At 40.2% G+C, this 26,216-nt stretch overlaps 1 protein-coding gene across 1 annotated transcript in view; it reads left to right on the top strand.

Annotated features, from left to right (window-relative positions):
- The window catches only part of FNDC3B (fibronectin type III domain containing 3B), a gene marked incomplete at both ends in the record, with an annotated part of 288,711 nt that overhangs the window by 33,510 nt on the left and 228,985 nt on the right, over nt 1–26,216 (top strand). The window contains one exon of the mRNA XM_080696168.1: nt 691–766. Within this exon, the coding sequence (XP_080552294.1) occupies nt 691–766 (76 nt within the window). The remainder of the gene's footprint in view (nt 1–690; nt 767–26,216) is intronic.

The raw sequence follows: 26,216 nt of genomic DNA, 5'->3' as shown, positions 1-26,216 counted from the left end.
CCAGGCATGATGGTGTGGGCCTGTAATCCTAGCTATGTAGGAGGCTGAGGCAGAAGGATTGCAAGTTTGAATCTAGCCTGTATAACTTAATGAGACCTTGTCTCAAAGCAAAAGGGCTAGGGATGTATCTCAGAGATGGAACACTTGCTAGTATGCACAAGGCCCCTTGTTTAATCCCCAGTACTGCAAAACAAAAACAAAAACAAAGGGAGTGTTTAGTGGGTTCTTTATTTTTATACTGCTCATTGTCATTAACAAGATCTTATATATAGATACTTTTTCTAAATTTAAAAAATATAAATTGGTTTCTATTGTCACATAATAGAATCATATAAGTATGGGGAAGTTAGGTCAAAACGTCATTTCTGTGTACCATTTCTTTTATCAGTAAGGTGTTATGTCTAAATTCATAAAAGAATAATTGTACTTTCCAAAGAAAAGTTTTTTATTTTAATTGAGCTCCTTTAGTTACATAAGTAACAGGAGAATTTACTTGGTTAATTTCAAATGTTTTTATCCCCTTTCTCTCAAATTTAAACCAGGTTTAAGGTTTATACTCTAAATTTCATGTTTATACAAAGTCTTTTATGCCACATAATTCCTGTCCAGTACATAAATTTAGATAATATAACCTGAAGAAAAATCCTGGTATTCTAGTATTAAATTGAAGTTAATGTGTTATTTTGACAGGTTATTCTCGTTCAAGTTAATCCAGGTGAGACTTTTACAATAAGAGCAGAGGATGGAACACTTCAGTGCATTCAAGGTAAGGAAGCTTTTAGTAAACATTCTAACTAAAGCATATATTCCTCTGTGTGTGTGTTTTCTTTTTTTTTTTTTTAAGAAGGAAGGTTTTTTTTTCCATATGATCTTCTAGAAGTAAAATGTAGCTATTCCGTTTTCTGTCAAAAAGTCTCAAAAATATTCTGTGATGCTATCCAAATGCTGCCTATGTGGCAGAGTCTGTATTGGGTGTTTAGGTAGTTATTCATCATTGAGCAACAATTCACTACAAAGTTTAGTTGTTTAAAACAACAACATTATCTTCGTTTCTGTGTGTCAGAGATTTGGCCCAGCTTAGCTGCAAACTAGGACCGTGGGTCTCTCAGTGAGCTGAAGTCAAGTGTGGGTCAAGCTTCTAGCCATCTTAAGCCTACTCTTCCGGTGGATCTGCTTCCAGTGTCATTTAAGTGTTTCTTAGCAGCATCTAGTTTTGGGGGGCTGGTATTGGGAAGTTTCCCTCAGTTCCTTGTTAAGTGGGCCTCTCTATAGAGGATGGGGCAGGGCACCTGTGTTAGGGCAGCCAGCTTTATCAGAGCACATAACTAGAAGTCATGAGGGAGAAGTGGGTCTGGCCCACACTCAGAGGAGTTAAATAAGGGAGCAGGTCATTGGGGCCGCCTCAGAAAGCTGCCCACACAGTCTACCCATTGGCCCCAGTGACTCATGTCCTTCCCACATGTAGAATGCCTTTGCCTGAGGTCTCCAAAAATCATAACTCATTTTAGCGTCAATTGAGTCCAGAATCTTGTCATCTAAATAAGCTCCTGGTGTAGGTGAAGTTCTTTGGTACAGTTCTTTAAGCATAGTACCTTGGACATGGACATTTATTAATTTCTAGTTTGTTTAATACTAACGTCTCTTTCCTCCAGTTCACTTTGGAAATAAATAATTTAGTCGGCGTGGTGGCACACACTTGTAATCCCCGCGCTTGGGAGGCAGAGACAGGAGGATTGCGCAGGTTGGAAGCCAGCTGCGTGCTGGCTTAGGAGACCCTGTTTCCAAATAAAAATGTAAAAATAGGTCTGGGAGTGTAGCCTGGTTATAGAAGGGCTTCCAAGGAACCCCAGTACCACCAAAAAAAAAAAAAAAAAAAAAAAAAAAAAGAAAGAAAGAAATAATATAGAGACTCTGATTCATATGGAATTTTGTGTACGTGGACTGACCCAGACTGGTCACTGGTCTGTGCACACGCTGGTAGAAGGCAGTCTATGACAGCTCTTTTTAAAAGTGCTTGGGATTATGGAGCAAATATTAAATTGGCTTGTAATTCCTAGGAATCTAGGAATCTAATACTTCTAATATTGGTTAGGAATTGATCAGAGGACTTGTTTACCAATATATAAACAAATGAGAAGAAATGCCCATCAGTTTTAGTTTCCTATAATAATACACATAGAAACAGTTGGGTTTTCCATTAAACAGAGCGTGCTGCTTTGTAGTTTCACTGCCTTTTTATTTGTAAGGGCAAAAATTTAGAACATTCTTTTGTGGAGAAGTGATTATAGAGTGTTGATTTTGTTTAATCTGTAATGACCATCGTTTTATCAGTGATTTTTATCTACTGCATTTCTCTGGTCAGTGTGTCCCTGAAATTGATCTTTGAAGTTTGAAACCATTTAAAAACAAAAGCTAGCTCAGAGCTGCTCCTCATCCCTGCGCTTGGGGGCGGAGACAGGAGGATCTCGCTGGTTTAAGAGACCCTGTTTCAAATAAAAATATCAAATAGGTCTGGGAGTGTAGCTCGGAGGTAGAAGGGTTTCCAGGAACCCCAGTATCACCACAAAATAAAAAAATAAAAATAAAAATAAAAACAAAAGCTAGTCTTTGCTTATGAAAACCTTTAGTGAAACTTCAGATCAAGGAAGAGAAGACATACATATCTTAGCATAGTACTGGATATAGGGTCTTCTGCCTACTTGTGTATAATATATGGATATTATCAACAATTAAAACTTCAGAATCTACTTCATATCACTTTTATTTAGAAAAACACACTAGATGATGGTGATTTTGAGACCCATGAATTTTCAGGTAGACTCTGTCCCCCTTCAACTGAGCATGTGTTACAGAATCTAGAAAAGCAAATTGCTATACATACCAACACACACACACACACACACACACACACATTCATATTCCACTTTTTTTGTATGGTGCTGGGGATGGAACCCAGGGGCACTCTACCTCTGAGCTATACCCCAGCCCTATTTTTTATTCTTTATTTTGAAACGGGGTCTCACTAAGTTGCAGAGAGCCTCGTTAAGTAGCTGAGGCTGGCTGTGAACCCAGATCCTCCTGTCTCAGCCTCCCAAATACTGTGATTACAAATGTGCACCACCATTCATGGCTTAAAATGCACTTTTTAATGGTAACTGAGTGCACTTTTTGGCAAATTTATATAGTTCACTTATAAGGAGTTTTTGTGTGTTTGATTGAATATATAATAAGTATTGTATATACTTGCAATATATATGTATTTCATGAGTTTGCCTTCCCCCAACTTTTATTTTTTGAGTCCATGTCAGTAACTGGCACACTCCAAAGGAAATGTCGCAAGTATATTGCTCTGTCACAATAGGAACTTTGTAATTTTTCATGATGATCCTTGGAGATAAGTGACACTAACACCCTTTTGGTGATTTCAGAAATGCCTTTGACTAAAGCAGAATTTGTGAAGCCTGTTTATCTTTGGCTCCCCTGGCCTTCCTATTCTTTGTCCTCTTCTGAAGACCCAGATACTACAGTTATCTTCATTTGGTGCATGGTGGTACCTGGCCCAATTAATTGAAATAGCACAGGAAAGAATGAGTAGGGCCAGGAGCAGGAACCAGCACAGCTGCCTTGCTTGGGCTTGGGAGGCTTGGGGCAGTGGGACCGGAAGCTCACAACAGGCAGTGAATGACCCAGGCACAGGTTTAAAAGGCCTTCCTGGGAGTTGCAATGTGAGGTAATGAATTTGTCCCTCCAGGTGGGTGGAGCCTAGCAACAGAGAATGCAGAATTGGCAACATGCTGTGAATTGCAGCAGGAGGCATCCTGCCATCCTTCTTCTCACTGTGACTTCTGCTCTTAGCACTAACATTATACTGTGCCTCCTCTCATTTAGAGTATGACAGGTGATAGGTCCATGGAGGTCAATTCACATTTCCTAACCCTGTAGCCAGGAAAGGGCAGAGTAGAGTTTTTATTCCTGTCACATCTGACTGCAGAGTCTGAGTTCTTTGCCTTTCTCTGTGGCTTTGACAGGGAGAAGTCCATTTTCCTCAGGCCTGTGACAAGAACTAGGTGGGTTCCTCCTGCTCCAGAAGTAACAGGATTCTGTGCCAGGACAAGTACTCAGAGGCCAGGCCAAAACAGGGGCAGTGTGTGATGCTGGAGTGTGGGTCCTGAGAAGAAGGCAGGCACTTGGTTACAGTTGGACTGGCAGACCATGTGATGGGAGGAGTATTGGGTTAGAATGCCTTAAAATAATTCTCAGGATTGCTGCAGATTTGGGGTGGGCTCAATCCCCAGCGGGGCTTTCAGCTCCAGTTGCTGGGAGAGCACAGGTTCATTGTGTGTGTGGGGACAGGCTTTTTCTCCTCACCTCTTGAAAATCTACTGTAAATGAATTAGAAATCAAGTCATATTGTAGTAGAACATTCTTTCCCATTAAATTTAAGAGAATGAAACTGATAGGAAGGTTCTAAATTTTTTATATTTAAAATTTTTAAATTTATTTTAAAAATGTTAAATTGGGGTAAAGAACTATTGGGGTATAAAACTAATAAAGAACTAATTGGGGTATAAAACATGTGAATGTCATGGTAATAAAAGAAAATAAAAGCAGATTAAAGACTTCCTAAAAAATGTGAAGTCATACTCATTGCTTATGCCATGGTAGAAACTGTCAGCCTAATAACTGCCATTTCTACACCAGCAAGCTGATAAAGGACTGCTTTTGGGAGACTAGTGGTAGAAAGTGGAACTGATTATAGAACCTTCCTGGAAACCTAGAAATCAGACCATGTATGGCCAGTACCCTTTGCATGTATTTTGTTGGTGGAATAATTTTCTCTCTAAAACATTGTGAAATCACTAAAAAACCCCACAAACTCATTGTGATATCATTTCTCTGGGAGAAAACAAGATTTTTGTTTTCGTGGGAATGTCCTTGGTGATAATGAAGGAAGAAAAACACAGGAAACATACAATACGCTGTGAAAGCAGATTCGTTTCTAATGAAATATTTCTTAATATTTTCCATGAACCATGAATCATAGGTCTTGAAGGGGCCACACAAGGGTGGAATTTATTTTCACTTGGAAACTGCACTATACCTGTGGCATCCTAGACAAAAGATTTGTCATTCCTAGGCCAGATGGAATTGTATAAAGAGCTAATTGTTAGGGGAGAAAAAAAAAGAGTTGTAACAATCAATATGAATCCTTGTTTGCTTGAAGTCAGGAACTCATAGAGGGCAGCTGCAGGTCTCATTCCTTTCACGTCCTTGTCAGGGCTGAGATGCTGGCAGTGCCGCCTTCCTTCCTGTCCACACATGCCATATTTTTATCTGAGCCATTTCTCTGCTCCCTGTAAAATCTTCCAGCCAACACAAATACCCTGCTTCCTAAAAGGCCCTAGGTCTGTCTCTTCCAAGAACCCTCCTTGACCACTGCAGCCCATCCCCATCTTCCTTTGAATTAGGGACGCTAGAGAGAGCATTCCATCGTCTGTTAGGTGTGTACAACTTTCCTTAGCCCTCAGGTAGACTGAAGGGACAGGAAAGAGCCACACAGCCTGAGGATAAAGTTGACACTGACCGCCTCTGGAGCGCAGTGGGCTGATGACTTGTCTTTAAAAATGTATCATCCGCTTGAAAGCTTAAAAATGTTTTATTTTGGGCTTTGAGTGGTCTTTAAAGTTTGTATAGAACTTTCAAGTTTTAATCATACTGACAATTGAAAGTAATATTTGCTTTAGAGAAGCATTCACAGTTCTAAAGAACTTCCTTACTGATCTTGTATTAATACTGGATTTTTAAATTTGTTCTAAGATTGTTATCTACAAATTGTGAACCTAAACAAAACATGTGAATGTCATGGTAATAAAAGAAAATAAAACCAGATTAAAGTAAAATGCTTAGAAACTACTGTTCCCCCTCCTCCTCTTCCTCCTTATTTTGATACAGGGAATTGAACCCAGGGTTATTCTCTCTCTAAGCCACATCCTTAGTCCATGAAATTTAAATTTTTTATTTTTATTTTTTGGTACTGGGGATGGAACCCAGGGGCATTCTACCTCGGAGGTACACCCCAGTCCAATTCTTTTTTTAATTCTTTATATCGAAACAGGGTCTCACTAAGTTGTGAAGGGCCTCACTAAATAGCTGAGGCTGGATGCAAACCTGGATTCTCCTGTCTCAACCTCCCAAGTGCTAGGATTACAAGTGTGCACCACCAGGCTTTTTTTAATTTTTTTTTAAATTTTGAAATAGGGTTTCACCAAGTTGCTAAGGGTCTCGCTGGGTTTCTGAGACTATCCTCAAATCTGGGTTCCTTCTTCCTAAGCCTACTGTGCCCAGCAGAAAGTGCTATTAATTTAAACAAATAATAATGTTTAAGGATATTTAATTATGAACATTATTTTGTCCAAAATAATTTAGATGCCTTTTATAGCTGTGATTTACTGGGTGAGCTTGTGTTAAATGAGCTGAGACTTAAAAGTGACTAAATGACAACAGAGTAGCTGGTTGGAAAGGAGCTCTTTTTTTAAAAATTTTTGTTGGTATATTGTAATTATACATCACAGTGAGGTTCAGAGTGAAACATGCATGCACACAGCATTTGTTGTGTGTATTTTTATTTTTTTATTTTTTGGTGGTACTGGGGTTCCTGGAAGCCCTTCTACCTCCAGGCTACACTTCCAGACCTATTTTTGTACTTTTTTATTTGGAAACAGGGTCTCTTAAGCCAGCGCGGCTGGCTTTGAACCTGCTCCATTCTCCTGTCTCCACCTCCCAAGTGCGGGGATTACAAGCGAGCACCACCACGCCTAGAGTTGTATTTTTTTTTATTTTATTATTAGTGTATAATTTTTTTGTGGTGCTGGGGGTGGGACCCAGGGGACTTTCTACCTCTGGGCTATATTCCCAGACCCATTTTATATTCTATTTGGAAACAGGGTCTCACTAAGTTGCTGAGAGCCTCACTAAGTAGCTGAGGCTGGCTTCGAACCTGCGCGATCCTCCTGTGTCAGCCTCCCAAGTGCTGGGATTACAAGTGTGCACCACCATGCCTGGCTATTAGTGTATAATAATTGTACAGTCAGACTAATAGTGACACATTTATATATGCACATAATTTGGTTTATTTTCTTCCCCATAGCTCCCCTTTCTGGAGGGAAACTTTTAAGAGAGCCTTATTCTGGGATAGCCTCAGCCTCAAAGTTGTTAGAGTGTTTAACCATTTTTTCCTCTTACTCTCCCCAAGCCCCCTTCAGCTTTGTGTCTGATTCTCCCCTGCCAGTGAATGTGGGGACTGCACCATTCATGAACGCTGTGCTCTACTCCATGGCTCTGTGAATGACACCATTGAGCCCTATTCCACATTCTTGAATTTCCTTGTTTATTTCCTCCCTCTGTCCCTCCCTCCCTCCCTCCCTCCCTCCCTCCCTCCCCACCCCCATGTATGATTCAGCATTCAGGACGCAGGATTACAGGACCTTACCGCTACTTCCTTCTCCTTTCTTTCATTTGGTACTTGTGTGCACCTCTTAGATTTGACAGGATGAAACACTGACCTGCTCTTTGTGCACGAATTTATGACAGATCTGTGTGATCGCAGGTTGTCTTTGCTTTGTTTATTGTGAGATGTCATGAATTGTGTCATAGCAAGTGTTTAAAGATGAGGTCAACTGTAAATTTAAAAGCTAAGCTTCCGCCAGGCGTGGTGGCTCATGCTTGTAATCCCCGCGCTTGGGAGGCAGAGACAGTAGGATCTCACAGGTTTGAAGCAGCCTCTCGCTGGTTTAAGAGACCCTGTTCCCAAATAAAAATATAAATAGGCGTGGGAATGTATCCCGGAGGTTCCCAGTACCACCAAAAAAAAAAAAAAAAAAAAGCAAAGGTTTCAAATGGTACACTCCTTTAATGCAAACCTTGCTGCATATACATGAAAAATTATTGCTTTACTAGCTTAAAGTACAGGAAAGAGGATATGTTGCAAATGAAGCCCATATTTAAAGGTCAACCCTTGTCTTAGCTTAAATGCAACTGATTTTTGATAAAAAATATTTACGGGTTCAAATATAAACTTATTATAGTATGAATGCATTGAATGCTCCTGCACCTTTCATACATTGGATACAGAATCAGTACAGAATCAGTGGTTACTTGACTGTATTTATTTGTAGAATGCCTGTATTATAAATAGAAATTACTTCTTCCACCGAGCATGGTGGTGCACGCTTGTAATCCCCGCGCTTGGGAGGCAGAGACAGGAGGATCGCACAGGTTTGAAGCCAGCCGTGCTGGCTTAAGAGACCCTGTTTCCAAATAGAAATATAAAAAAATAGGTCTGAGAGTGTAGCCCGGAGGTAGAAGGGTTTCCAGGAACCCCAGTACCACCAAAAAAAAAAAAAAAAAAAAAAGAAATTACTTCTTCCTATTACAAAATCAGGATTTAGGAGGCCTATTTTTCTACACAAGAAACCCCTTTGAAAATTCATTTTATTTGCATGTGGGGTCCTTGAGAGGAGTTGCTAATAAGCTGGAATGTTTTTGTGAATTTAGGCTTCAATTGAAAATCTTTTAGAATTCGAAGTAGCTGTGCCAGATGTGGCGGCTCACATTTGTAATCCCAGCATTTGGGAGGCTGAGACCGGAGAATCACAGTTCGTGGACAGCCTCAGCTACTTAGCGAGGCCCTTTATAACTCAGTGAGACCCTGTTTTGGAGGTAGAATGCCCCTGGGTTCCATCCCCAGCACTGCAAAAAATTAAAAAAAAAAAAAAAGGAAAGTATTTTTTTTTTTGCCCAGACTAGCCTCATAGTTGTGCCCTTCTGTCTGATTGACCCAAAGTTGTATTTGGTTATAGTTATTTCACAGCCTTCAGGCAGCCTCCATGCCAAGAAAGTGAGTTTTTAGGAAAGTCTGAATTATCTCACCAATTTTCCAGCTTACCATACAACTCCTAAATGTTGGCTTCAAGATACATCAGTCTTTTACCTGTGTTTGGTCTATTAGAATATCTTTCCTTTACTTAGATTTATATTTCCTCATGAAATACTGGAGAAAAATGGCTTTTAGCTTTGGAATACACTTGGTCTCTGAAATATTTGGGGCTGTATTTTGTATATGTTAGCCTTTTCTCCAGATGGGCTGATGGATACCTACTTGTAAATGGGCATGCCATGTGCTGACCTGATTGGCCCCTTCACAGAGAATGGCTTGCTGCTGAGCCAGTGGGAGTTTACCAGCAGGGTGTTTTCCACCAGGGTGGTAAGCACTGATGGGCCTGTGGTAAAAGTCCAGTTTTTGGAAGGGGTGAGAGGGAAGGTTGGGTTGACATGGACCACTGTCCTCAGGCAGGGATCCAGCAATGCCAGGGCTGCGGTGTACCAATTGCTTCTCCAAAAGGTATGCAGTCACTCTCTGGGGGACTGGTGCGTCTGTTGCTTTCTGCCTCTCTCTGCCTTTCCCAGTTACCTAGATTGTTGCAGTCTATTCTTACATATACCTGATTATGGAATTTTAAACCATCAGATAGGAACATTACTAATGTTATATCATCTTTCTGTGTTTTTTTCCCCTCCAAGTCAAATTTTAGTGATTTGAGCCGGGCGTGGTGGCGCATGCTTGTAATCCCAGCATTTGGGAGGCTGAGACCTGGAGGATCGCGGTTCGCAGACAGCCTCAGCTTCTTAGTGAGGCCCTCTGCAACTCAGTGAGACCCGGTTTCAAAAAATAAAATAATAAAAAATAGGGCAGGGGGTGTAGCTCGGAGGTCAAATGCCCCTGGGTTCCATCCCCAGACCCGCAAAAAAATAAAAAAATAAAAAAAATAAAAAAATAAATAAAAAAATAAAAAAATTTAGTGATTTGATTTGTTAGAAGCTGTAAAGATTAATTGATATTAAGTATTCTAAGTAAATACTATTTAGTACAAATCCTTGGTCTTTTACCAGCCAGTGCTTACCTTCTTAGTTTACCCTCTTAAAGTAGGAACAGTGATTGTACACATCCCATAGGGTTGTGAGATAATCACAGCAATTATCATCATTGTCCTCCAGAAATGTACACAGCTTTGCTGTATTTTTTTCCCCCTAAAAAGACTGCATGATTAAGTATGGCCAGTGACCCATTGTCCTGCTTGTGGAAATCAGTTAGTTGTAGTCTCAGCTTCCATTTCATGGCGTATTTATAATAGGCTGGCTTTCATGAGATTGCTAATGATGGCACCAGTTCAAACATTTCAGATGAAGATTTATGGGAATGTGTATACTGTTCACATATAGAAGTTTAGCTGAAACAATGAGCCTACTGTTCCAGGCAATTAAAGGAAGTCTTGTAGAAGAAACCTCAGTTGCTGCTTTTTGGGGGGGTTATAGCTGTCAACGCTCACACGGTGCCTCAGCAGCCATATTCACACAGGCTCTTAGGATCTTCTGTTGTACCCTCGAAGGCTATTGTGCTAAGCCTGTCCTTTTATAGGTCTTTTTTTTTTTTGCATTCCATTAAACTCCATACTTTCAAAACATCTTTATTTAATACAACCTGTTCTTAGATAGTGCTGAGACATTAGAGCCTATTATTAAAATCATTATAGGGCTGGGTGAGGTGTCACATGTTTGTAATCCCAGTACTTAGGAGGCTGAGACAAGAGGATCGCAGCTTTGAAGCCAGCTTCAGCTACTTAGTGAGGCTCTCAGCAACTTAGTGAGACCCTGTTTCCAAATAAAATTTAAAATAGGTCTGAGAGTATACCCTGGAGGTAGAAGGCCCCTGGGTTCCACCCCCAGTACCACGCATGTGTGTGTGTGCATGCTTGCGCGCGCGCGCGCGTGCACACACACACACACACACACACAATCATTATAGGTTTTTTTTTTTTTTTTTTTGTATGGTACTAGGGATTGACCCAGGGAAGTTCTATCTGTGAACTATATTCCTAGCCCCTTTTGTTTGTTATTTTGAAACAGGGTCTTATTAAGTTACTGAATGCTGGCTTTGAACTTGTGATCCTCTTATCTCAGCCTCCCAAATACTGGGATTACTATACCTGGCTAAATCATTATAGGTTTTGTATGAGATTATTAATTGTATTTTATAAAGTTAGTTACTTAATCTCTCTACATTTCAGTTTCCTTTTCTCTAGAATTGGAATAATATCTGGTCTTGAAGGATTGTTGTGAGGGTTAGATGAGATAAGGAGTGTGTATCTCATATATTTTTGAGTAATAGTAAGGGCCTAATAAGTAAGAACCATTATGGAGCACTAGGTCTTCCTCGTGGGTAGATACTGAGGCACTCTTCATTTTCTATGCTTATTACCTTAAAAGCATTTTAAGAAAGCCCACATGAACTGAGTTATTAGAATTTTTTAGATTTTCTCATGTTTTAGTCCTAATACTTCCAGATAATATATTTAAAAATTACTCAGTAGGTGTGTAGCTTCTATACCATTTTGCCTTCCAGGCTTGTTAATCAAGTGATTAAAAGGTCGTTTTTGAAGGTACCACTTCTTGGAGTACTTTAAGTGTCACAGATCTTTGCATGTCAGGTAATTCAGAAACGCAAATAGTCATAGTATCTCAATTGTTTGCTACATTTTATTTCATGGCTTTGGAGTCTTACTGTTTGCTTTATTATTTCTGTACTTTTTTTTTTAACTCTTGTCTTATACTTAACGCTCGAAATAGAAAAGTTCATGTTAAAAATGTCTTTGAAAAGGACTGGATTGAGATCTTCAAGGGTAAAGGTAAAATCTTAGCCATCTTTGTATCTCAGTGACTAACTATCTGGCACATTCTAGGCACTCAGAGTAAAGAAAGGCCATTTCTTAAGGTATGTGTTATAGTCTGTGTGGGCAGCTATAACAAAAATACTGTAGACTGGACGGCTTAGAAATATAAATATATTTTTACAGTTTTGGAGGCTGGAAAGTCTAAGATCGGGCATGGCATATTTGGCATCTGATGTAGGTCTGCTTCCTGGTTTGTAGATGATGATTTCGTGCTGTATTCTCACGTGGTAGGAAGGGCTCTCGGCTATAGAGGTCTTTCTTGGATCTCTTTTTAAAGGGTACTGATCTCATTCATGAGAGCTCTACTCTCTTGACCGAATCATTTCTCAAAGGCTCCACCTTCCAGTATCATCACAGTGGGGGCTAGAATTTCAACATACACATTTTGGGTATACAAATACTCAGAATACAGGAATATTGTTAAAGATTCATATGAAAATGACACCTTAATTTACAGACATTCTCCCCCTTTCATTTTTGTGCATTGGCAATTACATATTATTTTTATTCTCAGTTCCCCAAACTAAGATGATAAATGCAGCTTTGAGTATGTAGGAAAGACAATAATTCTGAACAAACTGAATGTATGGGTTAGCTTCTCATACCTATAAAAAACATGAGGGAAGTTGGGGGTGTGGTGATGTACAGCTTGGGAGGCTGAGACAGAAGGATTGCAAGTTCACAGTCCAGCTTCCACAACCTAGCGAGACCCTGTTTCAAAATAAAAAATAAAAAGGGCTGAGGAAATTATTATATTTATTCTTATAACTTTCTATTTTGGGGAAAATAAGTTGGAAATGCCCTGGGAATTACTTTTAAGGCGATTTATCATTGAAAGATACATTAATTTTTGCCACTTTTAATTTTCTGTATGTATAGCAAATATTTTAATTAATTACTCTGATATTTAATTATTTTGTTGCAGTTAAAATGATAGCATTAATGTATAGTAATAAATTCTCAATGAACTCTGTCAGACCTAGGAATAGTGCACATTTTAGATTTTTGAATGAGTCTGTAATGCAGTAAATGAAGTCAGTGTGACAGGTTTTCTTTCTCCAGTGATGTGTGATTGAAGGGGGCAGGGAGGGCAGTGGTGGTAGGATGCAGAAGTAGGAGCAGATGTAAGAGATATCCAGGAGATTGTCCTGGCAGGTGACTTGTGAGCACCTGAAGAGAGAGTGAGGGAAGAGTCTTGGGTGGGTGCTGGGCGAACTGTAGAATATTCCCCTAAGATGGTTCAATATGTTCTTTTAGAAAAAAAAATATTTACTTACATTCTAAATGAGAGTTACTGAACATTTTTACTAACTCCTAATTAGACAAGCATAAAGAGCATTAAAGATTAACAAAGAGGGTAAAAGGAAACTTTTTTTTTTGTTGGTGGTGGTACTGGGTTCCTGGAAACCCTTCCTGGAAACCTCTGGACTACACTCCCAGACCCATTTTTATATTTTTATATTTTTATTTGGAAACAGGGTCTCTTAAGCAAGAGAGGCTGGCTTAGAACCTGTGCGATCCTCCTGTCTCACCCTCCCAAGCAGGGGGATTACAAGCGTGTGCCACCACGCCCAGCTTAACTTTTTTTCTTTTTTAAAAACATCTTTTTCTGTTTCTTTTCTTTGGTATTACCTCTCTGAAGAGAGTTTCAGTGAATTGGCAGGTGTTTTGCATGCTGTTTGTGAGGATAGAAAGACAACTCAGTTTATATTCTTTCTGGACCCATCTAAATATGAAGAAAACTGGCCCCAGGATTGCCCACTTCAGTGTGTGTGTGTGTGTGTGTGTGTGTGTGTGTGTGTGTGTGTGTGTGTGTCCATCCTTCTTTTGGTTTCTTTGAGTATACTCTTCTTTTTTTTTTTATAGTTGGATACAAACATCCCCCTCCTCTTGCATTTTGGAGAGGAAAGTTTTATTATTATAAGTATTCAAGTCTTTTTGTGCCTCCATTAAGACGCAAGCATTCTTTAATTTAAATGTAGCACCTTTTCATATACTTTATATATTGTAATATAAAGCCAGAGTTAACTTCAGTTTTGTGGTACCTACCTTTCTGGCTGTAGGAATTCTCAGTTTATTTAAAGAGTTTTCATTTATTCTCAGATAATTTTTATTCAAAACTGTTTTACAAGAAGAGGCCTAGGCTAATTAGAGATTCTCAGTCTGCTATATATCAGAATGATCTGGGATTTAAAAACTACTAGCACTCGGGTCTTATCCAATTATTGCTTGGATCCCCCTGGGTTTAGACAGTGTGACAACTCCCTACGATCAGTCTAGAAATGAACTTTTATATAATTTTCCCCTCCCAGGTATCCTTTGATTATTTCAAATACTGAATTATTCCATAATTCAAGTGGTTGGTCTCAAAAGGAGCAAAATATAAGCCTTTCTCTTAGTGTATTTCCAAGTGAAAATACCATTTTCTCTTATAGAGTCCTGGCCATGTGAATTTTGTTCTCCCACATTGTTGTGCAGTGGGCTCTAAAGTTGATATCTACACTTACACTTGGCTGTCAAGTTAAATTCTGCTTGTTCCTTTCTTGAGGTGCCAAGTCTTTACCAGTTGTCCAGGGATGGAATTTGAACGTGGTTTAGAGTGTCTTACACTAGACCCAGAGTGTGTATTTTCTGTTCCTGATTCACGATGACACAGTGAACACAAAACAAGTGCTTGGGCACTGCTGGAACCTAGCTTGTATTCCACCTAAGAGAGGAGTCTGCAGGTAGTGTAGTCAAACACTTGTAAGTTATTTGTGTGTAGGCATGAAATAGTACAAAATGAATAAAATAGAGCAAAGGCATGGTGTGCTTAGCCTGTGAATCAGAAGTAAGATTGGAGGCTAATTTGGTTAATTTATTCTCACTGATAAAAACATCTTATTCTATGGGTCAAGCCCTCCTTATTTGAGTGTGGACTTCTTGTGTTATATGCTTAAGGAATAAGACATAGCTAACATCTCAGAATTTTAAAACTGGTTCTGTTACAACAGTGGTTTGCAATTTTTTCACATCAGGATTACTTGAGAGAAAAAGAAAATGTTCAGAGGTTGATCTGTAGGCTTACTGTAGAAAGTTGTCACATTGTCTGAGCTCAGGGAAACTGTCAGATTACTGGGGAAGGGCCTGGGAATGAGCAGTCTTTAGATCCCTGGCCCTGCCGGGCTTGGTGGCGCACCTTGTAATCCCTGCGCTTGGGAGGCGGAGACAGGAGGATTGCGCAGGTTTGGAGCCAGCTGCGCTGGTTTAAGAGACCCTGTTTCTAAATTAAAAAAGAAGTATAAGAAAAATATGTCTGGGAGTGTAGGCCGGATGTAGAAGGGTTTCCAGGAACCCCAGTACCACAAAAACAAAACAAAACAACAAAAACAACAAAAACAAACAAACAAAAAAAACCCCTGGCCATTATGAGACGCAGTGGAGATTGGGAATCTTTGGATAATCTAACCCTCTAGAGAGTGCAGGATACTCGTGTTAGATGTTTTTTCCCAAGTCCATCTAGGCAACATACTGTTCATCCAGGTTAGCCTTCTTTAGGAAGTTTGACAGGTTTGTAAAGGGCATAAAGAGATTTCCTCTTCCATTTATATTACTAGTAAATAAACTCTATATGCTTGCTGTCTCTATGGAATCTAGTAAAATTGGTCTTTATCTTTTGTTGTAAAATTCAGTAAAAAATAAATGAGTCATCAAGGAGAAATTTGAGTTCAAACTCTGAGCAGAGTGCAGATTTATTTTACCTTTATTTCGATATAAAATAACAGCACATTCATTTTAACTAATTCAAACTGGATTGGAATGGGTAAGATTGTGTGGTGTGGACGGAGTTGAAAAAGTGAGAGGAGAAAACAGTCATCTCCCAGCTTGCCCTTTAGAAGCTCAGATCCCTTGGACTGCCCTGTGTCCCTTTGTATCTATCAGGACGAGGACCTTGAATGGCTCAGGTCTTCAGGAAAAATTGTGTTGCTTGACTGGGGTGGTCCCCACATTATATGATCCCAGAGTGTGATGCTGTCATCGGCCCCCGATGATTCCCAGGAGGTAGCACTTTGGTTCTCAAACTCTAGTTTGGATCAGAAACACCTGGAGGGCTTGTTAATGAAACCGTTGCTGGTTGTGCCTTCAGTTTTTCTGATCTGGGTCTGCAGTGAGTTGGGCCTGAGATTTTCTGTTTCTAAGAAGTTTCTAAGTGGTGCTTGGATCAGGAGTTCTGAGAACAATTGACATAGGAGGTTGCTGTGGTGAGGGATGCTTGTAACAAAAGGAGATTAATAGAAGTCACCCCCATAAATGAAAATGAAAATCAGAACTCTTAGGAATAAGCATGGTTATAAAAATGGATAGAAGAAAAAATACTTCAGGAAAATAAAGAAAAATTGGCTTAAAATTGTTTATTCTTGAGCTCAAACAGATGTTTTCTTCTTCCTTTTCCGTGTGTGTGTGTGTGTGTGTGTGTGTGTGTGTGTGTGTGTATAAAAATTTCCCCCTCCCTTTATTTTAATTTTAATGAAGTAAGGTTTGAACTAGGGACTCTTGTTTTTATAGGATTTTTGTACTATCTTTTTTCATTTGACATCTCTTAACTCAGTTGGCATTTTATTAGGAGTTTATTTTTCTTCTCTGTGCCTCAGCTCCTACATAATGAGAATAAATAGGATTGCCAAAGGCATTTTTTGTGGGTATTGGGGATTGAACCAGAGGCCTTGGGGAAGCTAGGTCAGCGCTCTCCTCCAGGGCACACCCCAGCCCTTCTACTAATATTTTAAAGTTTAATGAACAGTATTTACATAGTATTTGAAGATCTTTGAGTTAGAAGAATTGTACATATATGAAAAGTACTGAGAAGAGATTATCTGCTGGGTCACTGTTAAGGAAAAAGCCAGGGGAGGATAAAATAGGCGGCTGATGTGGAAGCAGCTTCCCTTTGAAAGAATTCTAAAGGAACTGGAAGGTTTTAAAGCATAAAACTGGGGAGAAAGGAAGTGAGTCAGAATCCGAAATAGATAGACTGTGTAGCAGTGATGATCTGGAAGGGAGGAACACTGCCTGCCTGAGAGGAGGAGGCGCCTTGAGCCACTGTGGAGGCAGTGGTGACTCCACACCCTCAGCGGAAACAGAATTGTCTCTACTCTCTCTTTTTTTTTCCTCATGTGGACCAGCACCATTGTAGAAAAGCAGACTTTGGGCCCTGTTTTAAAGATCAGTTTAAGCCAGGTGTGGTGTTACACATCTGTAATCCCAACACATGGGGGGCTGAGACAGAAAGAGGCCAGCCTCAGCAACTTAGTGAGACTCCCAGCAACTTAGACCCTGTTTCAAAATAAAAGGGACTGGGGGTGTAGCTCAGTGGTAGAACACCCCTGGGTTCAGTCCCCAGCACAAAAACAAAACATTTCCCCAAAACAGACAGACAGTTTAAAGGGTCAGATTTTTTTTTAATTTCCAGACCAATTCTTAGTAATACTGGTTTAACTGCTGAGGAGTTTTCTCACTTTCCCCAGGCAGGTTCTGCCATATTCTGAATTGAGTTTATGAACTTTTTTTTTTGGGGGGGGGTGTGGGGGACAGATATTGGGGATTGAATCCAGAGGCATTCTATCTTTAAGCTATACCCCTAGCCCGATTTTATATCTTATATGGAAGTAAGATCTCACTAGGTTGTAGAGCCTGAGGATGGCTTTGAACCTGTGATCCTGGGACTACAAGTATGCACCACCACGTCCAGCGTCAGTGATTATTTTTCTGCTCATTTCACTGGCCACCCTGGTATCAGCAATTAACATTCTTCAGCAGTGAATAGAGTGCCAGCCTCCAGGTCAGATGCAACTCAAGAACAACAGGTGCATGCTAGCTGTTTCTTGGCTATATGCAGAGTAGTCAGAAGGCAAGTGATTAACTGTAGACCAGACTTTAAAGAAACTGAGATTCTTTATAATTTGAGCCAGAGTGTTGAAAAGTATCTCTGGATAATGTATTTAGGAGACACAAGAAATGGCTCAACAGGAAGGGTGAAATAATAGTCTTTCGAAACTGGCCTCATTAAAATTTATTTCAAACCTCATTCCCTTCATTGATGCAGATCTTATTAAGTGTGCCCCTTCCATACACCCTCTGTTTTGTGCAACTTAAAAAAAAATTGTTTACATCAAAGGTCAATGGACTTGAATTCGGACAGTAAGAATCAATTGGTTATATTCTTCATTTCTCTCTTAAGTGAAGAAATCTGAGAAGAGAATTTCCTGATAACAGGTTTAGCTTCTTTTCCACTCAGTTCAGTTTTGTTCATTAGGGCCTCAAGTTTTCTCACCATAAAACAGGGGGATTGAACCCGATAGTTTCTAAAATTTTACCTGTATCTGATTTTTCTTTCCTCTTTCACTTTAGTTCCTTTAGCATTTGCTGCCATTTACAGGTCCCTAATTTTCATGAAAATATGAAAGTTTTACTTTAATAGATTCAAGTGTGGTCAGACTTCAAGAGCTTAATTACCTAGGACTTTTCTATTTGAAAGTGAATTGTTATATTATCATGTGAGAACTCTTTAGGTACTGCATGAATTCCTCTAAACTTTTATTAGCATATGTTAATCATCTTGACTAGTGACAAAATGAAAGAAAATTACCCTGTATGTTTTTCTTGTTTTAATAATTACCACTTTATTTTTTAATGTATGTACCTTTTCTATGCCATGTGCTTTATATCACTGGTTGTCAACTCTGACTATATGTTTGAACCACCTGTAATTTAAAAACAGAAACAAGCTAGGTGTGGTGGTGATGCGTGTAAGTCCAATCTCTTGGAGGCTTAGACCGGAAGATCGCAGTTCGCGGCCAGCCTCAGCTACTTAGTGAGGCCCTCCGCAACTCAGTGAGACCCTGTTTCAAAATAAAGAATAAAAAACAGGGCAGGGAGTGTAGCTTGGAAGTCGAATGCCCCTGGGTTCCACCCCAGACCAACCAACCAACCAACCAAACAAACAAACACAGAAACAAGCAAAACCCAGTGCTTGGGTCCTATCTTTTAGAGGTGTATATGTAATTGGTATCCAGTATATTTTTAAAGACAGTATTGTCATAAATTGTTAGTTTATGTTGCCATTAAAAAAACTCTTTGGCTTTTACTTTTGTCTCATCTAATATTTAGGATATTGAATTATTTGTGAATGAAAAAGGTCCTAAAAAACAAGAAAAGTGGTATGTTCTCCTACATGCACCATCTCATGACCATCTGTATGTCTTGGCTCTCTCCCCACAAGTCACCTCACCTCCACTGAGCTGAGTTTACCTTGCTGCTTGTCTCTTATTTCTGGAATATTAATACTGTTGTATTTTTGAGTTTGTTTCTTAGGATTATTTCATCAAATCTACTCTCCCATTGATTTAAAAATGCATTGTTATTTTATAGATCTCTACAAAAGAGAAAAGGTTACCAGTTTAAAGTGACTTGCTATTGACTGCAAGATGAATTCCTTTTGCAGGAGATGTTAAAACATGGATAAGGAAACTGGCGTGGTGGCACACATTTGTAATCTCAGCACTCGGGAGACCGAGACAGGAGGATCCTGGTTCGCAGACAGCCTCAGCTACTTACGCCCTTTGCAACTCAGTGAGACCCTGTTTCAAAAATACAGAATAAAAAATAGGGCTGGGGGTATAGCTTGGAGGTAGAATGCCCCTGGGTTCCATCCCAAGTACTGCCAAAAAAAAGCAACAACAATAACAACAACAAAAAATAACATGGATAAGGTTAACTGGAATTGATGGAATATGCCAATTTAGTTTTCAATTTCACATTCAGATTCAATTAGATTTTTAAAAATCACATATCTACAAGGGCTTTTTCCTAATTTCATGTTTGTATAATTATTTCATATGTGTGTGTGTGAATCAACTGAAAAAATTTTTTATTCTATCTATATCTCAGTTGTAGAAATATGGCTTACTTGTTTAAGGATCATCACTTCTAATTGTGCCCCGGAGGAACTATATACAAGCCACAATTTTGTGCATTTTGTTAGTTTTAGCTTCTCAGCAAATGTCTATTTCATTATGCTGCAATGCTTGTTTCTACGTGATGTGTATATGTATGCATATTTGTGTGTAGTCACATACATGTGTGTAAAAGTTCATGTTTGTTAGAATTGCCACTTTTATCTGTTCTGTTTTGCCTGACCTTTGGGTGGAGTCTGCTTTTTACACAGTGCACAGTTCTCCCGTTGTTCGTCCACTTGTTTATTGTTGCGGTGTTATCCTATGGAAAACAAAATTTTCAAGCTCAGCAGTCTTAGGTGTTTCTAACATTTATATGGAAATATTTAGCTTTTCTTACTTATACCCTTCTCTGCTCCCCCACTCCAGTGTTAACCAGGAGATGTCTTTTACCTTTGTATCTAGTCCTTCTGCCTCTGATACTTCCCTGTATGTGGGAGGCTGAGACTGGAGGATTTAAGTTTGAGGCCAACCTCAGCAGCTTATCTGGACTCTGTTTCAAAGTAAAAAGGGTAGCACATACCTGTAATCCCAGTACTGGGAAGACTGAGACAGGAGGGTCACAGGTTTGAGGCCAACCCCAGCATCTTAGTGGTGAGACTATTTCAAAATAAAAAAATGATAAAATAGGGCTGGGAGTGTAGCACAAAGTTAGGATGTCCCTGGGTTCAACTCTCAGTACCAAAATAAATGAATATGTCCCTTTTATAATTAATTTATTCTAGTTTTGCAAGAATTATGTGAGATTTTGTAGTTTTTATTTTTGAGGTACTTTTAAAGTTTTATCTTACTTCTTTAGTGTACTTATCTTTCATGAAACCGTTAGGCATTTACTTAGAGCTCATAGTAGCAAATTCTACTTGAGATCTTTGTTTTGGTCTTCATTTAATTAATAGCAGAGTGTGTCGACAATTCTCTCCCTTCCTCATAAATGGAGTTGCTGGAGTTACTCATTCATGGACACTCAGTTCCTACTTCCAGGCCGGGTCTGCAGTGGCTACTCCATTCAGATGTGCTGTTGGGCCTCTCTGTTTCTACAAATGGTTGAAAATAAAGTGGAGTAACTTTTACATCATGGACTTTCTCTAACTATTGACTGTATATAACATTTTGTTTGTTTGGGCCACCAGTTTCTCTTCACAGAAAAAGTAGCTGCCACACACAGGGTTCTGGCTCTGTGTGGCTCTCTACATTTCTGGCCTGCTCCTAGTGCCTCTGTAGGCCCTTTAGGAGGCCACACCTCAGTTTGCCTTATGTGGGCTTGCTCTCTAACACAGGGCAGTGATCGTGAGCTGCTGGGATGAGCCGCCCCTGCTCTTTCAGATTCTGTGATGTGTTGCTGCTCTGTTGTCTACCCAGTGCCTTTCCTCACACCTTTCTCCCGCTCTCTCTCCTCTGTTTCCTATGAGAAGGGCTATTTTCTTTATCAAACCTGGTATTTTTGGAGAATATATATATATATATATATATATGTATGTATGTATGTATGTATATATATTTTGGTACTGGGTATTAAACCCAGGTGTGTTCAACCTCTAAGCTACACCCCCAGCCCTATTTTTATGCTTTTATTCGAATTTTAAGTTGCTGAGGGCTTGCTAAATTGCTGAGGCTGGCCTTGAACCTACTATCCTTCTGTTGCAGCCTCTTAAGTATTGGTATTACAGTTGTGTCCCACCAGACCAGGCTAGGAGAAAGAGTTTTGACTTTTGGGCCGTCCCCTTAAGAAGTTCTTCCCTGAGAGCAGAGGGGGAAAGCCCTTAGTTTATGAAATTTCTGAAAAAGCTCAACATTTCTTTTTTTTCGCAGGACCTCTGGTTTAAATTTGCAACAAGTTAAGAAACTCCTAGATATGCCAGGTGCATAGAAGCCCTGCCACTTTTGCACGTTGACCTTAGCCTTCTTGGAGTGGGACTGATTGGGACTTAGCAGGCCAGCAACAAGGGGCGCGGTCTTGGCATTTGTTCTTGATGGCTGTGCAAAGCTGCTTGTCATGAATCCATCCTGCAGGGTACCGCTTCTTTGTTTACTGTATTTACTTGTGTGTTTAGAAGAAGGCCAATAGTGACCGCGACTCTCCGTCAGCCCCTTAGGTCAAGTTTTCCACCCTGACTCACGGCGCGTCAGGGCTGCTGAGATTGGTGGCTTGGGTGTGCAGAATTTCCTCTGTCGGACTCTGGAGCCAGAGAGCCACGGTGAAGTTTGATTTGGCTTGTGGCAGCATTTTCCAAATATGAATCTGGATACAGTACAGAAGTCCTCTGAGAAAAGAAGGAGAAGGGAAAATAATAACTATAATTGGAGCTATTTGGGGAAAGTTTAGAAGTGGGGAAACTCTAAACTCAGTTTCTCAATGCTCAGTGTCTCATATAAGCTGGTGTCCCCATGGTGCCCAGGGGCCAGTCAAGCACTCCTGAGCCTGGGAGAAGCCATGGAGGCCTCTGTCTTGCTGTCCTGCTGAGGCAGCCTTGCTCCAGACAGCCTTGAATGTGACCTGGCAGCTGTGCTGTTTCCTGCTGACGTGGCCTCCCACAGCCCAGCAGAACAGAGCTGCCTCAGTGTGCTGAGGAGGGAGCAGGCTGGGGCATGAATCACCCATGGGATAAGGAACAAATCAAGAGGGGAAAGCGCCTCACTGTTTGGGTTTCCTTGTAGATATACTTAAAAAGACACCTTTCTTATAGGAAGGGAGGAGGAGGAAGAAAAATAGGAGTGAAGAATGCCACGAGAATCAAACTGATTTGTTTGGCCACAGGAAGGGTATCTTATCAGCAGGAATTAACTTCTGGGGTGAGCCCCAGACTGCTTCAGACATCTGAGAGGAGGCTTAGAAGGCCAGACAGGGCTGCCTCCTGCAGCTTTTGTGAGCCACAGTATGCTCAGGTTGGGGAAGTCTGAGCTCTCAGCCATATCTCACAGACAGTAAGCAGACAGATATTAAATGAAACAAAATCTCTAACAAATCAACAGTAAGTAGTGTGTGTGTGGGTGGAGAAAACTCTCCCAGTTTGGTAGGAAATGGAGAAAAGCTCTCTGAGAAACAGTTCAGGTACAAATCTCCCGGCGTGGTTTTCCTCTCAGGGCCACCAACATGCCATTTGGGCACCCCTTTAATACTTTAGATTTACTTGAATGAAAAGGTCCAAGGAGAGCTCCCTGGTACCTTCTTCTAAGAGGCCCAGAGAAGTCCAGGCATCGTGGAAAATTAGAATGAGACAGACTTAAACTCTTACCTGACCTAGTGGTTCCCTCTGTTTTCAGAAAGCTCTTGTATTTCTTCATTACAGATCCAAGTGACAGGCCAGGCCAGAGCTCACCTGCTTGTCTTTTCTCCTGGGGGTGGCCTTTGACTTTTTCTCTTGTCAAGATGATGGGGGAAAGGTTGGCATCATATTGAAAAAGCTTTCTGAGTTTTCATTTCTTTTGATCCTTTAAGCCTCCTTTTTTGATGGTCCTGGGGATTGACTCCAGGGGCATTCTACCTCTAAGCTGTATTCCTAGCCTTATTTTTTATTTTGAGTCCTATATTCTTATTGTGAAGCACAGTCTTGCTAGATTGATGAGAGTCTCACTACTTGCTGAGACTGTCCTTGAACCTGCCATCCTTCTGTCTTAGCCTCCTAAGTACTAGCAAGGATTACAGATGGGTACCACCTTGCCTCACTGACTTTTTTGTGGTACCGGGGACTAAACCCAGAGGCATTCTACCTATATTCTGCAGGGGATTGCTAAGTTGCAGGGGGCCTCACTAAGGTGCTAAAGCTGATGGTGAACCTGTGATTCTCCTGTCTCTGCCTCTCAAGTACTGGGATTACAAGCCTGCACCACTGTGTCCCTCTCCTTTAGGCTTCTTGAAGCCACAGCAAGTCCCTCACGGTGGCTTCTTCTCTGGAGACACCAAGTTTTTGTTACCGTTTCAGCAGCCTTTGTGATTGTGGATGGCTTTTGACTTATGGTATGACCCTTGTTTCTTGGCCTATTTTTTTTTTTTAATAGGTAATGAAATTGAATTTGTCCAGAGGGCCATTCACCCTTACTTTAGAACAAAGTGGTTCAGGTTCAGGTCTAGCACATGAGTCTCATTCCTGTTCTTTCTGGGAGGTAGGTGAACTTGGGTTCACAAAAAGTCTTTGGAAATCATTTACATTGGCTACATTTTCTAGTGTTTCTTCCTTGTGAGCTGTGTTCTCTATGGCTTACCACCTAGCTCAGTAAATAAAAGCCCCTGCCCACAGCAGACAAATCTCCAGGAAGAGAAAGTAAACTAGAATGGGATGGGGAGAATGGAATATTAGGTATGTGTCTCATTTCCATTTTCAGTAGTCATCTGATTTAATTTAAAGAGAATTTGGTTTTCTTAGGCTCTGTGTGGATAGAATTAGAAAGTTGTCCGAGTTACTCTGTTTTTTTGTTTTCCCCACTGTGTGGTAGCTGGGTTTGCACTTTGTGAGGACTAGGAAGGGAGAAAGCGCCTTGTCTGGTAATCCTGTTCCAGTGGCGGAAGTGTTTGTACATGTAATTATATGCTTTATTTTTCTTTTTTTCTGAACTCATACTGGAAAAGAATGCCCAGATACCCTTGTCCAAATGTTCTTGGTAAGTCTATTCTTCCAGTACAGCTGTGAGTAGGAAGCCAGGCAGTAGGGGGTGGTCATTCTTTTGTGTGCTGGTAATGAGATAATTTCTGCATTACAGATTTTCAGGAGACTCTTTGTTTAAATGAAACTTCAGAGCCCTTACAAAGCCCCACTACCAAGTCCTTTTGCCTTACATTAAAAAAGTTATTAATTTCACATGTTTTGCTGTCATTAATTGAACAAACTAATGCAATTTTTTTTTTTTTTTTTTTTTTTTTTTGCGGTACTGGGGATGGAACCCAGGAGCATTCTACCTCTTAGCTACACTTCCAGTCTTATTTTTTATTCTTTATTTTGAAACAGGGTCTCATTGAGTTGCAGAGGGCCTCACTAAGTAGCTGGGGCTGCCTGCAAGCCATAATCCTCCTGTCTCAGCCTCCAGAATGCTGGGATTACCAGTGTGCACCACCACACCCGGCTTTAATGCAATTGTTTTGAATAAAAGAATATAGGCATTTTTTAGTGCCTTGTCTTCTGTCCTTCTCTTCCCCAAATGCTACCTGACCACATCTGACTCAGAATCGTTGTTGTATCCGCAGCCATTAGCCCATCATGCCACCTGGCTTACCCTGGCTCCCTCCCGGTAGCAGTTTATCATGGTGCTGGGGAGAGACAAGAGGTCATGTTCAGGCCGGGCACAGAGTGTGGCCAGGGCCGTTGCCCCAAGCCCACTGGCTCTTCCCGAGGGCCTGGCACAGGGATTTGTGCTCCTTGTGGGACGTAACCAGGTGGGCCCCCGGTGTCAGGTAAGTGTCTAGTGCCACATTCTGAAGTTTTACTTAGTTCTCACTCTCCAGGGTCATCAGAATTCATTTGGTTAAAAAGGAGCCAATGAATGTTTGATCTTAGTGTGGAAATGAGTTGCATCTAGTTCCAGGTCAAATCACTTTCCCTGCTAGGATGTTTGCTCAACCTGTAGAGGTGTATTTCATGACTTTTATAGTCTATTAAAAGGTCACTTGTCCTAAAGAGTCTTGTTTATGAGGTGGCATGGCTATTGTTCTAGTCATAATGTAATTTAACCTGTAAATAAGGAAAGTCCATTTACAAATGGATTGTTGAAAGTTAGTGTGGGCAACCTAATCGTGTAAATTGTACCACATTTGGCACCATTCTTGAAATCTAACTTGCTGCCTCATCCCATTCATATCAGTTAATGTCCTATTTTTCTTTTTCTCTTTTGTTTTTAAATTCTCATTAAGCTGACAGCTTATGTCATCTTCATTTTAAAAATGAAGAAGCAAAAGTTCAGAATGGCCAGTTAACTTACCTGCAGTATTAGTGGTAGAACCACAATTTGAACTCAAGATAGTTCCGAAGCTCTTAGTATTTTTAAAAAAACTTTAAAAATAATTACTAATTCTTAGGAAGTTGCGAAAAAGAATGTTCAGGGAAGACCCATCTATCTCATGTAGTTTGCCTAACAGAAACATCTTGCATAACTCTTTAAATAACAGGAATTGACACTGGTGCCATCCAGAAGGTGTTCAGATTTGTGTATTCACTATGTTTATGCAAATATGGAACTCAGCCATCACTGAGACGCTCCTTTGTGTTGTCTCATTGTGACTGCTCCCTGTTCTTCACCATTCCCGATCCTAGCAGTCACTGATGTCTTCTCCATTTTTGTAATTTTGTTATTTCACGAATGTCATATACATGGAATTTTACAGTATACAAGTCTTTGAGATTGGCTGTTTTTAGCATATCGTTTGAGACTCATTTGTGGTATGTATCAATAGTTGATTCCTTGGTATTGCTGAGTAGTTATCCATTATCAGTTTCCAGCCTGTTGAAGAACATTT

The sequence above is a fragment of the Muscardinus avellanarius genome (assembly GCF_963383645.1).
Source record: "Muscardinus avellanarius genome assembly, chromosome: 5".
Classification (NCBI taxonomy): Eukaryota; Metazoa; Chordata; class Mammalia; order Rodentia; family Gliridae; genus Muscardinus; species Muscardinus avellanarius.
Note: the sequence above shows the minus strand (reverse complement) of the source record. Positions and strands in the feature narration are given on the sequence as shown.